Consider the following 15,328-nt stretch of genomic DNA (forward strand, 5'->3'; position numbering starts at 1 on the left):
ACATCTAAAATACAGTGTCACAAACAGAATATTAGCCTAAAGCTGGCTTTAAATTACATTACAGAAGTAGGAATTAATATTTTGATTAAATATGCTGCAACTGAGTGATAGCTATGATCTTTTATTGATGTCAATAATTCCACCCACTACTGTGTGACCATAATGTGGTGAGGCACATAAGCGAGCAGAAACAAATTACACCACGATTTTCCTGGAAACTATTAAAAAAAAAGAAAGCGGTTTAAATATTTTGTACCCTCTGTGACTTACAAATGATAGCTGATTGGATATTCTAGCAGGAAGGCCCTGAAAACTACTACAGCTCTGATGTTCAGCAGCAGATGAATAAAGCCCATATCCTGCATTTAAAATGTACGTGAGCTGGTTCGAAGTGAACTGTCTGATATAAGATGTGAAGAGTTCTCAGCCACTAAAATGGACTGAGATTTTTTAAGCTTTTAAAAATGCTAATCAGATTCCTAATTCAATATGTTTTTGCCACTGCTAAACACAGCGAATTGGACCTGAAGAGAGCTCATTTAACAGGTATAAGTGGAGGCTCTTCTCTACATTAGCATGAAGTACAAAGCTTGAATATCAAAGGGAGTCTATTCAGTCTGAGCTACACTGCAGCTGAAGAGATTCTCCTCCATAATGGATGGGAAGAGAACAGCCAAATATTTGGTGGAAAATTCAATTAAGATATGTTAAACTAACAAAATGCTTCAGCTTAACTTAATTAAAAATGTAGGCAGACTGTTTAAAAAAAATTGTGATATCTCTCTGTAATTAAACTATAAAAGCAGGGGATGTAGCTCAGTGGTAGAGCGCATGCTTCGCATGTATGAGGTCCTGGGTTCAATCCCCAGCATCTCCACTTCTTGGTTTCAATGTTGATTACTGTGAAAACACTATTACATACACTGCCTTTTATATTACATCTTTTTTTCCCATTTTGGCCCTTTCACACTTTAAAATTGAAGTTTTTACAACACATCAATTGGAAATGCTTTCAGGGAGCTTCAGTGTGTGGGGATGTAACTTAGTGGTAGAGCGCTGCTTCGCATGTATGAGGTCCAGGTCTCAATCCCCAGCACCTGCACCCCCTGTGGCACAAAGCAATGAACATGTTTGTCCACTGTGAATGATCCTCCGATAACTGGAGTCTTCATGCTCTCTAGACGGGTGGGTAAGTTTCTCCATTTTGGACCTCTATGCTCACTCTTGTTGCTGGTATTTATATCTGGATATTGAATGCTGGCTTTTCGTTTTAGTGAGGACAAGGAAAAGAATAAGATATGATGTAGGCCAGCTAAGATATGGTGAGGGAGTGGGTTAGTAAAGTGTATAAACATCAACTTTCTGTTGCCTCTAACCTTCTCTGTGTAACCTGAACAGATGGTTTGTTACACAGATCCATCTGAGAGGTCATCCATGAAGACTGTATGGATAAAGGCAAGCACTTTCAAATATGATTGGTGGGTGATTGGATTGGTCCATCACCATCAATCACTGTCTTATCTTGTGAGGCAGCTGGATTTGTGACACTGATTGGTCCGCACCACTAGTGGTTAGGAAACAAGCACATAACTTGAAGCCTGACAACATGTATTCTAGCATGATCTCGTGATGTTCACTCATTTTACCAGAAGTTGCCTGTGATGTGCAGTTTTGTTGTTTGCTCACCATAATTGAATGAAGAAGAAGTGATTTGGCCATTTCCTGTTGCTTAGTCATTTCAGGTGTGTACAGAAATCATTATAAAATGAATATGAAATAATTTGTCCTGGGTTCAATCCCCAGCATCTCCACATTTTCAATTCCCACTTCAAACTAGACTGATAATAAAACAGTACTTCACATATAAAGATGAAGCTGAATGGTGCCACTTCTGAAAGCAATGGCAAAATTGGACAGTCTAACTAGAAACTTTTGGTGCCACAAATGCCTTTATTTTGATAGTAGTTGGCAGAGATGCTGACAGGAAACAGGGAGAGAGAGAGAGTGAGAGAGTGAGAGAGGGGGAAATGACCTGCAGCATAGGTTCCTGGCTGGATTTGACCGGGGACGCTGCAATTATATTGCATGCGCTCTAACCACTCGACCACCAGGGCGCTCCTGCAAATGCCTTTTGACTGTGAAAACAAGTTGTGTTTTTGCTCAGCTGGTTGTGCTTAAACCAGGCCTGTCTATACTCACCTCCACAGATGTGTTGCTGTTGGCCTGGTTGCCAGTGCTGGTATGTCTGATGTACTGTTTAAACTGCTGCAGACTGTCCAGCACTGCCTGTCGTAGCAGCTCGCCTCCCCTGGCTGCTCCCCTGATACATCCTTCACCTGGAATAGATCTCAGCTCCTCGACACAGGAACGCAGCCTGGCCAGGTTACCGCGAACCTGCTAAAAATACAGAGTGGGAAAGAAGAAAAAAGGTATAAAAGTGAGAGATGATGGACTTTATATCTACTCATTGTATTTGTGATTTGTGCCTTATGTATGTGTTTTTCATTGCTTTTAGAAAGACTAACCCTAACCCATATTAATCTATCTTACCACAAATGGCAGTAGACATTCCTGCTGCCTGCTGATGGCGTACAAGCTGAGCAGTGGTATTCTACAGGGTCCATCCAGACTACAGGCCAGGGATAGGAAGTTATCCAGGGCATCACAGAGCATTGTACAGGTGTCGGACCACCAGGGTGGCAGCGCCTCCACAATCAGGACCCTGGCTGTTTGCCGCGGGAAAGGGGAGGACCAGTAAACCAAGCTCCCAGAGCTGGAGGAACCTGCTGACCTCTTCTTGTTGTCCATAGAAATCTGAGAACAAGGAACACAGAATAACATGATGCTCGATGGCTAATAAAATGGAAGAGGGTACAAAGAAAACATAAACGCCAAGATTTCCCCCCAAAGATGCCATGCAAGATGTATTCATGGATATCTTCCAGATGTTTTGTTTTGTGCTGAAATTGCATATAGCCCAAAACCCTTGCACAAATATTTCAAACCTAAGCAAGTAAGCAAAACTTGTTTACAATACATCTAACAAATATACAAGGCCATGAGTAGGGGAAGCTTTAATTACAAAAAAGACCACTATAAAGAATCCCACAATAATCCATTGTTCTGTGATGATAATTAGCCTTTACAGTCAACATTTGTCGCAAAGTACACTCACTGTAGTCGTAATTATCAGCAGTAAGCACTACTGTAAATAGAACATGAATAAATCAGCTGTGATGAACACAGAAAATTACATAAGTCACAACAGAATCTAGGTTATAAATAGTTTCACATAACTCCATGCCTGACTGGGGAAGAGGATTGCTACCAAGTTAACACTAAAGTAGGTTTTGTGCAATGATGAATCAAAGGAAGAGTGTTTCATTGTAGAAAGTAAAAGTGTAAAAAAAAAACATTTGGAAAACAGAAACTTCCATCAGGCATCTGCAAAGAGGACAACATATTTAGTCATCCTACAGTAGAGTGTAAATCCTCCCTCAAGTGGTCTTTAAGAGTTATGAGAGTCATTTGTGGTGAACTAATTAAGATGTTTAATTTGTTCTTCATGATTTACAGCGGTCCGACCTACGAGGATGCAACGCAAGCTTTAGACTGACAGAAAAGTTAATGAACCCTGTGGGCAAATGGATTATTGCAGCAACCTAATCAAAATGGATAATACAGAGCACTGGAGTTAATGATAGTATGGTATCAATTATTGTGGCAACTAGTAATTATTTTCATTGTCAATTAATGTGTCAATTATGTTTTTGAATAACTGATTCATAGTTTAGTTAGTTTAGTTTCTTTCAAATAGCAGAACATTGTGAAAATGCTGATCAAATGTTCCCAGAGTTTAAGGTGAAGTACTCTCAACCAATAATCCAAAACTCAGACACTGTATATCAGTTGTGATTAAATATGTTGTAGAACAGTAAACATTCTCAATCCTCACAAGTGAAAAGCTGAAAATAGCAAATATTAGGTATTTTTGCTTTAAAAAAACACTTAAACATTTATAATAATTGCTTTTGATTCGTTTTCTGCTGACCAACTTATCAGAGAATGATAAATCTAAATTTAGTCCATGGTCACATGTTACAAAGGGAAAGAAAATATGGAAGATACATGTTTTTGATGAAGTTTTTATCTAATCCATGTGTACAAGGAGAAAAACATATCTTTTTTGGTTTTTTTACTGTCTCCACAGATGGAAAAAGCCTCAGCTGTGAGTCAAAAGGCAACAGTCAGTCATGCAACACAGAGGATGTGGCCAGAGGGACCCCCCCCCCCCCCAAAACCTTCCCCACGCTTCACAGAGTCAATCGCACCATCTGAAGCTCTATCATTATGGAATGTGTCTGTGTGAATCAGCCTTTTATATCTGGTCACTAGCATCATCATTACTGAAGGGAAACCCCTTATTTGGCAACATCAGTGACCCCATATTTTGACACACATCAGTACAATTAGGCATTTCATTTCCACACCTCGCTGGGCAAGAACAAGCACTACCACAGAGAGGGAGAAAACCGTTGAAACAGGAACAGATTACGCTACGGTTTGCACAGAAAAAATGACATGATGGGGTTTTCTGAGCTTTTAGATCATATTATCAAAACATTATACTAATATTCAGACAATAGACTCTGAGTCAGTGAATCACTAGCGAGAAATGAAGGTGGGAAATCAAATTTCCAGTTTTCTAAGCAAAAACGCAAAACATTCACAGATTGTTGCTTCTTGATTGTTAAGATTTGCTGTTTTTTTTCTATAGCAAGCAATTTGAATATGTCACATTGAGCTCTGGGAAACGTTTTGACATTTTTTAGACTAAAATGAAAAACGACTTACAGATCATTCACCAATCATCACTTGCAGCCCTAGACCCGACTTAACTATCTCTTATGATGATACTGCCTGATTTTTCACTTTATTCATCTCTGCCTTAACTATTAAGGAACAGGGAAGCTTCTTCATTACTGGCTGTAAATACACACACACACACACACACACACACACACACACACACACACACACACACACACACACACACACACATCGGTACAGCTTGCAGCAAAACACTTCAATCAGCCCGTGCCCCAGGTTGAGGTACTACATTTTTAGGCACTTACAGACGAAAGTTCTGTTTACAAATTCCCTTTTGGGGTTTAAGTGGTGAATTAATTTAAATGCGGATGGAATATTTCAGCTTTATGTCATCATGTTGCTATAAATCTGCCACTGGGCCTGCCTCACTTCATTTGTCTGCAGAAACACACAGTCATACCGGGTTGCTGATGCCCACATGAACACAAGGACCAGTGCAACAGCAGCTCCGTAACAGCTTTGAACTCAAAATAGAGGTAGAAATAACAACATGGCATACAGAAAGCACCTGAAGGCCTGGACTGCTGTTATCAGAGTAGAAACCATTGACAGAACTAATCCCCTCGGATCGAAAGCTGAGCCCTGAGCACTCTTTATCACCCGGGTTCTTAAATCCACTGTCCTGAAACCCTGTTCTGTTTTGATCTTCACAGGAAAGGGCTATTTTACACCGAATATTATGTGAGTGTGTGTTTTCTGTTTGATCTTGTGCCCTTCTCATCTGTCTATGACTCAGTTCTCCTCTTCTAAGCCAAAATCTGTCCTTCTCACCACCCAGATCACACATCTTTTACCCTCATGGCTTTGATCTTGCATCAACTCCCACTCTGTGTAAACATAAATAAATGCAATAAGACTCAGTCATCAAATAATACACAGATTCAGGTACATGCACCTTGCGTCTATTCAGCTGAGTTTCTTCCTTGGCATAAACAGACTTGGTAAACAGTATAACTAAGTACTGTACAATAACTTTATGTGAATTCTCTCAAATTCCTCTAATTATGTTTATGTTTGTTTATGTTTACAGTATCAGTCAAAAGTTTGTACACGCCTTCTTGTTAAAGTGAATCAGAGGACGTGTCTTTTGACTGGTAAAGTTGACCTGTATATGGGTTAGGGTAAGTTAATCAAGCAACGCTGCACATATCTTTAACCAAAGTAAATAAGCTATAAGAAAGTTGGAAATTGAATTAAATACCTTTGAAAGCTAGCTTTACTGCTAACGTTAAATTATTATAAATATTAGACATGTATTGTAAGGATTTGAATGAGTTTTGCTAATAACATGGTAGAAAAGTTTGGCTAACGCTAACTGCCTAATTACCTTAGCTAGTTTCCTTCTCCTCAGATGCTGAGTTTGCTGCTGGGATAACTAGTCTATAACAGCCAATTACATAACATTAATACTAATGATTCTTAAATGTATCCTCTAAAGATTTGACAAACACGACAAACGTAAACTGTTAACTATTTATCGTTACGTATTGAAACTTTAATCCAACAGTTAAAGCTACCTAGCTAACAGGCTATGCCAACAAACCTGTAAATAAAGTCCAGAGCAGCGTCTTTCTTGTTCCTGCTCTCTGTTAGCCAAGCACCACCTCACATTAACGGAAGCAAAGATTGTCTATTGGTAAGATGAATCACTCTACATCTGAAAATACTGACCTTGTCAATATTTTAAATTAATGCTTTCAATTCGCTTTCAAAACAGAGTTGTAACTTTTTTTGTGGTGAATTTTACAGCGTAGGTCGTGATGTCTAAAGCGACCGACCTGAAGGTAATTTGTGTATTTTGATACAGATTTAAAATATCATAATAAAAGTCATAATTTCATGGTATGTTACTCTGTGTTTCACTTGTTTAAGGAATTTGTCTCAAAAGCAGGCAGAAAAGGCCAAGCCACAGCTTCCTGAAACAATTTGGGCTGAATTGGAAAGTCACCTTACTAGATTAATGATCACTTTCTAAGAAAACTACTTCTTTTTTTCTTCTTTTTTTTTAATTAAGCAGGACAGACAAAGAAGTCTTGAACATCTGTATCTGCAAGGAGCAAAGAAGGACAGAAAAAGAAACACCACGAATGAAAGTAAGCTGTTGGTTTTCTCTTAAATTAGAAGGAAAACGTATTTAGGTTTTGGCAAACTTCTTGCAAAATGTGAAGTTTAATTCAAAACTTTCGCATTTTGTTCTGCCCTTCTTCCATGGGTTCTCTCTGTGCCTCATGTTTTATATGCATAGAGAGAAAGATAATGAGAGGCCAAGTGCAGGGACAGAATGAAAGAGTAATATGGAAATTTGTTCCCAATAGTTGTCTGCTCCATTCATTCAGTGATTGTTTGTGACCCTTAGAGCCATCAAGGTACCATCAAGATGTGAAAGGAATTGGAGATAGGGAAATACAATATTAAATGTGTGTTTGTTTGTGAGTGTGTGTAGTGCAGGGGTTTTGTAAAGTGTTGTGTACCGTGTAAGAGGCTTTAGTGAATGCTGGGTTGTGAAACGAGAGCTGATTCATGCAAAGTCACACAGCGCTCGTTTGTCTCTCTCTGTCACACCCACAACCACAACACACTACTTTGTCGGGATGCGTGAGATGACGTGAAGAAATGTGGAACATGTACAGCTGCTTATGGGAGATAAGATGAGCATTGTGTGTGTATGTGAGAGAGGGAAACTATTTGTATCTGGCAAAAAACATTTCCAGATAGATGAGTGGAAATCCTGATTTGAAGGCTCAACCTGTGTATGTGTCACCAGATGATCAGGGCTTAATGTTGCTGGTTGGATGGTGGCTGAGAAGATTCACTTGAGTTAAGCGTTCTTCCCCAAGTCTGATTCTTGAAGGCCTCCCACCTCCATTTCTGCCTTCCTTTCCTTCTTTTGTTCCTTCCTTCCTGGTTAAACATTCCTGTCATGTCATCATACACCTGATCCTTTGCACCTTATCTCTCTATTTACCACTCTTTCTTTCATTCCGTCCCACCTACTCCTACTTCACAACATCCCACCTGCCCGTCAGCACAAGAAACTGTAATTTTACCTGTAATGTATAAAATCACAGCCGGGATGCATAGATTTCACCAGGAGGATCTTCCACTGAGACAGATGTGAGCTTTCACTTTCAAATATGAAGGCCCATGTAAAGGGATTAGGTGCACCGATATGATTGGAGCTTAATCGCTCTAATGCACACACACACACACACACACACACACACACACACACACACACACACACACACACACACACACACACACACACACACACACACACACACACACACTTAACAAGCATACACACACACGCGTTCTAATTTAGTTGTGATGAGCACACTTCTAGGTCAATAGGAGCTTTCCGGCAGTGTACTAATCCGATATGCTTTTTTGATTTACTCTCTGAGATTTGGGGGAAAGTTTGAACAGTAGTTTTTAGTACTTATTTTACACACTAGTTGCTTTTCTCAGTCTAGTGTGATTATGGCACCGTTTTTTGACTGCGGGTTCAGGCTCAGTTTTATTCTCTGTGTGACCCAGGTTGAATTAACGTTAAGTCAGTTGTGTTAAGTTGTTTGCTGCCTTGAGAAGTTTTAGTTTAATTCCCTAAAATGGGAACAGGAGCATGAAATTAGAAAATCCTCTCAGTACGTCCCAGCAGTTTCAGTGGAAGGGGATGGGGGGGGGGGGGGGGGGGGGGCAGATGGAAGCAGATAGCCGGCAGCAGGGTTGTGTTTTTAAGGACATGACAATGGAACTGTGTCCAATCTCATTATTTAGTGTGTTATTGCACTGGTTTTGCACTATTTATTATGTACACATTATTTCAGACATTTGATGATGAATCTCCATCTCTAATATATGTCTAAATCTTAAAAACAATGTCTCTTAACAAGAATAACAGGCTCTGAGTGCCCTTTTTATATACAGCAGAAGGAAAAAAAGAGTATGTTGACTATAATTATTAAGTCTGTGCGGGAATCCAGTGTAAAAACAAAAGGCTTGTTTCAGCATGTTGGGTAGACTTTACAGTGTTATGCTATGTGTAACATACTGGTTTAGACGTAAACATGGATTGTGAAAATTGCTTGTTTTCAGTATCAGCAGAGCACACCTTTTACATGTATCTGTCTTAACACGACAGGGTTGACTTCCAATGAGCTGCTGCAGGTATTTGCTCGCTTGTTTCTCTGGACTCATTAAAAAAAAGCTCACAATTTGGGTTGAGTCAATATTTTTACACTGTGTTGAAGCTAGATTGTACGTCTCGAGAGTAAGAAAGACCGAAAAGGGGATCACAGCTCTGAACTATGTCACAGAGCAGCTACAGTACAGCAGCTCTGATGACTGAGAATATAGAGACATCTGCCACAAATGCCACTTTAGAGCAGCTAAATTCTACCTGACATGTAAAACACTCAATATGTCAAAACAGATGTGGAAAAAGGATTTAGCTAAACCACTTACAGGCATTTACCCTCAGGAGAAAATGTGGCTGACTTGAAACTCTAGCTTCTCTAGATTGCCATGTTTGACATTGTTGTTATTGGGCTTCATGAATCATGAATGAATCATCAATCAACTATTAAATCTGGCAGATCTGAGGGGTGTTATCTCTTTTTTTTCTTTCAAATTACGTTGCTGTAACAAAATTCAAAGCTGTGTACCTGGTGGCAACAGAGAACCCTCAGGGTAGCTGTAGGTCAACTGATGCTGAACCTCATCGCAGGCGTGCATGTTTTAAAAAATGAAAATGTTCAATCAAATGAGATTTTTTTGTCATTGTAAATCGGCTTTGGCTCAGAAGTCAAATAGGGACAAACCACCTTGTTCTTTTATCCACATGGGACCCATTTCCGAGTCGACCCAATCCTATTGTTACAGAGGATGTGTTTGGTTCGTAGTGTAATGGTGGGTATCATGGGAATTGTTGTTCTGGGAAGTGTGTGTCTATGTGTGTGTGTATGTGTGTTTTGGGCTTAGCATGATAAGCATTAATACGTTGAGTGTTTGTACTAATCTGGGTGGGAAAACGACTTCATTGGAATGCCTGTGTGTGTATGTATGTGCGTGTGGGTGTGAGAGAGCGAGAGAAGCACGTCTTTGTGTGTCAATGCACAAAGCCAAACCTGCTTACCGTGGTGTTTGTGTTTACTGTTGTGACAGAGTGTGATATAATAGGGTAAAGTAGCTAAAAGGGTGAATGTCCTGGACTCATCAGGTCACAGAGTTGCTGCTCTTACCCTGATGGGAGTGCTTTAAAAGGAGGGGTGCACAGCCTCTATGGCTTAATGGTGTAATTGGAGCTCTGCTTTTTTGTGACATGGAGTACATCTACCTTAACAATGAGAGCATCGCTATCACGTATCACTGTTGCTTTGCTTGGCTCCATACATTTTAATTGCAAAGTCGGTAGGGAGGAGATGTTCTGGTCCACGTTGATATAAATCAGTTGAGATGTTTCCCAGACAACAGATTGAACGTGCCAGAGTTCATGTTACCAGTTGGCCTTGTTTGTTTATCACAGGTCATTAAGGTCTTACCATGAGTGCTACTGTCCATAAGGGCTTGGCTTTTCAAGTAATAACTTTTGATTAATTAACTGATAAATATTGAGTGAAGCATTACCAGGCGCCATAGTGAGATGGGAGAGCAGGCTTTGTAGATCAAAAATATCCCTATTTTAAAGCTGATATAATCAAGATTTTCATATGAATGATGACTCAAATGACTAAGCGAATGTAAAAGGTGTTGCTCATAGTGACAAACCTATAAAAATCTCTGCACTTCTTCTCACTTCTACCGAGCTTTATCACGTCTTTAAACTAGCTAATTGCTTCTATATCACTGCTTTTTCATCCCTGTTGTAGCAGGCCCTGCAGCAGCCTGCTGTTTTCAGTAAGAAAACCCTCTGATGAACCCATTGTTCACCAAATGGAAAACAGACAAAATTAGTGACTTGCTGGTGAATATATTGGAGCATCTAGCAGCTAAATAACCAGATATTTCTCTCAGGAGTTGGTGGACTAGATCAGAGCTAAACAAAGAGGGAATTTTGTATTTGACAGCAATCAGATGATCAAAAAAACCCAACTCCAAATGAATGCTAATGCTGCTTTGTGTCTGGCAGAGGAATAAATAAAAAGTTGCTAACAAGTTTCAACTTTAAGCGTAATAATATGTCAATGTTGTGTTTAGAGCTTATTTTTACTGTCCCCAAGTGGCCAAAACAACTGATTTTGCCTATGTTTAAGCCGATGTATTGTTTCTTTCTTTCTTTCTTTCTTTCTTTCTTTCTTTCTTTCTTTCTTTCTTTCTTTCTTTCTTTCTTTCTTTTATAAATCTAGTTTGGCAAGACATGGCAGACTTCTGCAAGGGCAATTAATTCTGCAGCTCTCCACCTGCCTTATTCAGTGTGTAACTGACACCATTCAATTCTGGCCAAATATAATTATCCATTACATATCTATTGGCAATCTAATTTGTTATTGAAACCGTGAGGACATTTCCTTCTCTAATAGGATGATGGATGAAAGGTTTTAGCTGGTCTGCCACTCCCATCTATTTGCTCAAAAGTGTGGCTGCGCATGTGTCTGATGATACTTGGCCACAGGCAGACTCCTTTGACCCAGACCGCATCGCCACACCATCGTCAAAAGGTCTGTTTGGAGTGTTATATGGAAGTGTTTTATCTCAGCTCTAAAATCATTCTCAGGGGTTTTGCGTCAGTTGCTGTCAGGGGTTTTGCGTCAGAAAACAGATTGTCTACCAAACAACAGAAGCTCCTGATGATCTTGTGACTGCAGCCTCATCAATAAGTCAGTGTTCCTAATGTACCACATGAACAGGAGTGATGTTCTTGGCAGGAAACTGCTGAGAAAGTCCTCGTGAACATGCATGACTCATCTTGAACATCAACATCTTCAGGGCTAATGGCTTGATGGTGACCTAGATGGCGTTACCCTGTTCAGGTCAGCTCCTGGTGGTGTCATAATCTCATTAATAACTTAATTATACGCTTATGACTTGTTATAAAAGGTGGTATATCACCCGATTGGCAATGTGATGCCAGTAAGTATGTTGTATTTATGCTGAACTACCATGAGTTGTGACAAATTGAAATATCTCATGCAAATGTTGCTATTATTTCAGTCCCCGATCCTATTTATTCAGCCCAATAGTGCCTCTATAATGAGGTGTAAGGAGCAGGTGTGTGATGACATTTGGGATGAATATTTAACCAGGAGGGAAGGAACAAAAGAGGGAAAGGAAGGGAGAAATAGATGTGGTAGGCATTCAAGAATCAGAATTGTGGAGGAAGCTTGTTTATGTGCACCTCTTTAGCCACCATCCAAACCAGAAATATTAAGCCCCGGTCGATGGTGACACACACACACTCACACAGGCGGTGCTGTCAAATCAGGACTTCCACTTAGCATAAAATTTATCTGAAAATGGTTTACAGAGAGTTTATATTGCCTTTGCTATTGGATTCTGGCCTAGCAACCAGCTCAGACCAACTTGCATCTATAAGAGAAAAAGACAACTTGAAGTCTTTACTTTTAAAATATGTTAGATTTCATTATAAGCCTTAGATATTTATGTTAAGTTATCTGTCAATAAAGGAGTGTAGCCAACACTACTCAATGCTAATAGCTTTTAATATATGTATATGCTGTTTTTCAGCAGGGATGATGGTACTAACTCTGAGCTGGGCTGTGAGCAACAGTGACCATTCAAGCCGTGCTGGGGTGATACAAACCTTTTTTCTACAAACCTTTTTCTACAAATCTTTTTCTACAAAGTACCTGGATATGGTGTTGGGGGTGTGCTGGTTCGCACTAACCAAAGTAAGAACACCTGCAGCTCTTCATGTAAGAGCTCACCATTGTTATTCCACTTTTACCCTTCTATATTTAGATCAATTGACTAAATAGCACAAAAGATGTCAATCTAGTTGTGTGGACAAATCTTTATTAAAGAATAGCTCCACAAACAAATGCCTGCTAAGTTGGTGATAAACACATGCATTTCCTACAATTGACACAGCTTGATTTGAGGCAAGACTGCAAAGCAGGGCTACAACAGGATGGTTTGGTTATCTTCTGCTATGATGCCTGGAGGTAACACATGAAGCCTGGTTTGTCTTAGTGCACTTAAAGTTGGTTAAACCAGGCCTTTAAAACAGCTGTAGTGGTATAGAGCTTAAAATTGTTCATTTCGAAAACAAACTAAGCACAAAAGCACAATTTTAACTTAGAACACCAACTCTTATTGTATGTATATCTGGGTCCACACATGTCTCATGCCTCATGTTGTTGATTTACATGTATAGAAAACAGAATGCTTCTTTGTGTCTTCTTGTTATATGTGTAATTTAGTAATGTCAGGAAGTGCTTCCTGCTTATCGCTGCTGCAGGACAGTATAGACAGTATAGCTCTGTACAGTAACAGCTACAGCACCGCATGGTCTCATCGGATCTGCCGATGTGACATGTGACTCTTCGAACAATCCACTCTGTTGTTGCACTTTCCTCCCATGTCTTTCTACTCCATATTCAGAAAAGGAACAAGTAGCCTAAGCTATATATTGTCCCAGCTGTGGTGGTGTGACATGTTAACGACTTAAAGCCTGTGCATTTGTTTTCTTCATTTCCTTTAAAGGGTCAAAAGGCATCAAATGCAGAAAATGAAAGGAAAATTAATTAAATGATAGGTTTGTTGATCAATTTGGGTGATTTGACAGTTGTTGAGTTGTACATTAGACATCTATGGCTAAGCACACATAGTGTATTTACTGAGTGGTCTGTCATGAGTAGAGGACATTTTCAGCATGTAATATAAAGAATCTCAAGCCTAAATCAAAGCAGATCCAGCTAATGTTATGGTATCTGAGCTGCGTTTTGAGGTGGCGAGACACTGTGTCTACATGTGTTAGATATAGATCGTCATTCTAAACACACTATCCTCGCTGGCTTTCACTTATGTGTGTATAAGGTGAGGTGTATTGACACTGGAGCCCAGTACATCATGGTAACGATGTCACCGCTCTCTCCCTTTGTGTTTCCCTGAACCCAGTGTCTTCCTCAGGGCTGTATAATGATCAGGTCAGTGTCTGGTGTGTGCGTGTGTGTGTTAATGGATGGACCGTATTATTCTGCAGGGGGTGCTTGTTAACATATTCATGAATCTTGGTTCTCCTGTTGATTGTGATTTAAAGATTCATGTCAGTGTGCAAGTGTGTGTTTGCATATGTGCAAATACAGTATGTCTCACTGCCATGGCTGATCTGTTCATAAACTCTGAATCTTACATTTCTTTTTGAGTAATGAATAATATTTTCTACCATGTGCAGTTTTGTGACTCCAGGGCAATGAAGTGAGGTATTGTGTCATACATATTGTAAAATGTCAGCGCTGCTGCACTCATGGGAGCTAAAAGTTTTACTTTGTTCTTGTGTAAGGTTTTGTGGGTAGATGTGGGTTTTCAAAAGTCTGAATTTCATAATAGTAATGACTTGATGTTAAAGTGTGCTGACACCATTAGCACAGTTTTGGAGCAGAATAAAAATCATCTATTCATCAGATCCATTTAAAAACAGCAGATGTTTCGAGATGAACATGAACGGCTGTTATCTTCAGAAGGAACCCAGGAACAGCTAATTGGAAGGAGGCAGCATCGACCCGTCGAAACATTGTTCCAGGCAGATCATCGCAGAAGAGACTGCAGTGAAAGACAAGCGCCTTGTCTATTAAATTTGAAGACGGGTTGAAGATTCGTGCGTAGCGAACGAAATGAGTTCCAAGCAACTGGAAAGCATATGGATCAGGTTATGTAAACCTGTCAGATTTTCATGAATATGAAAAACTAAAATTAAAACATAAAAGCTTTTGAGCAGAGGTGCTGAAATATATAAAGCTGTTATAAACTTTTTTAAATAGAGAAAGAGTGACAGGCTGCTACAGTTGAAATCACATGAAACCTGCTCACACAAGATGATTTTACTTTCTGGCTGCGCTTTGAAAAGTGAATAAGAAATTTGTGGGAGGCGATCCTTCTGTCAGTGAAAGATTAGGAGAAGCAAAATAAACTAGATTTTAAAGTGTCAAGGTGTTCCTTTAACCTGTCTGCAGCCCCCTCCCCATCCCTAGGTTTATGTAGCATCCCTAAAATTACATCTGCAGAATTTTTCATGGTGAATTTTCCACATTTTTTTCTTGTCTTCCACCTACCTGCCAACTATAATTGGTGCAGTTGCCACATGTTCTACTCAGATAAATGTTCAAAGTTAAACCACCTGTATTAATTCTGACATGACCGATACAAAAATCACTTCATCATTAAACAGCTGTAAGACTGGCGATCTTATCAAAGAAACCTTTAGTCATTTATGCTTATTGACCAGTTTTCATCCTATACACCAGTTTTTTTCTGGTAA

The 15,328-nt window shown here is 39.5% G+C and overlaps 1 protein-coding gene and 1 non-coding gene across 2 annotated transcripts in view; one reads left to right on the forward strand and one right to left on the reverse strand.

The window, feature by feature from the left end:
- Positions 1-9,627, reverse strand: part of m1ap (meiosis 1 associated protein) — a 36,850-nt gene extending 27,223 nt beyond the window's left edge. Inside the window, exons 1-4 of the mRNA XM_062444481.1 lie at positions 9,558-9,627; positions 5,399-5,535; positions 2,551-2,814; positions 2,200-2,397 (exon numbers count right to left, since the gene is read on the reverse strand). Coding sequence (XP_062300465.1) covers positions 2,200-2,397; positions 2,551-2,814; positions 5,399-5,535; positions 9,558-9,627 — 669 coding nt within the window. The remainder of the gene's footprint in view (positions 1-2,199; positions 2,398-2,550; positions 2,815-5,398; positions 5,536-9,557) is intronic.
- On the forward strand, positions 806-877 carry trnaa-cgc (transfer RNA alanine (anticodon CGC)). The gene has a single exon. It is a non-coding gene; the product is annotated as a tRNA-Ala (tRNA).
- Positions 9,628-15,328: the final 5,701 nt, after the last annotated feature.

This window comes from Scomber scombrus, chromosome 23, assembly GCF_963691925.1.
Source record: "Scomber scombrus chromosome 23, fScoSco1.1, whole genome shotgun sequence".
NCBI lineage: Eukaryota > Metazoa > Chordata > Actinopteri > Scombriformes > Scombridae > Scomber > Scomber scombrus.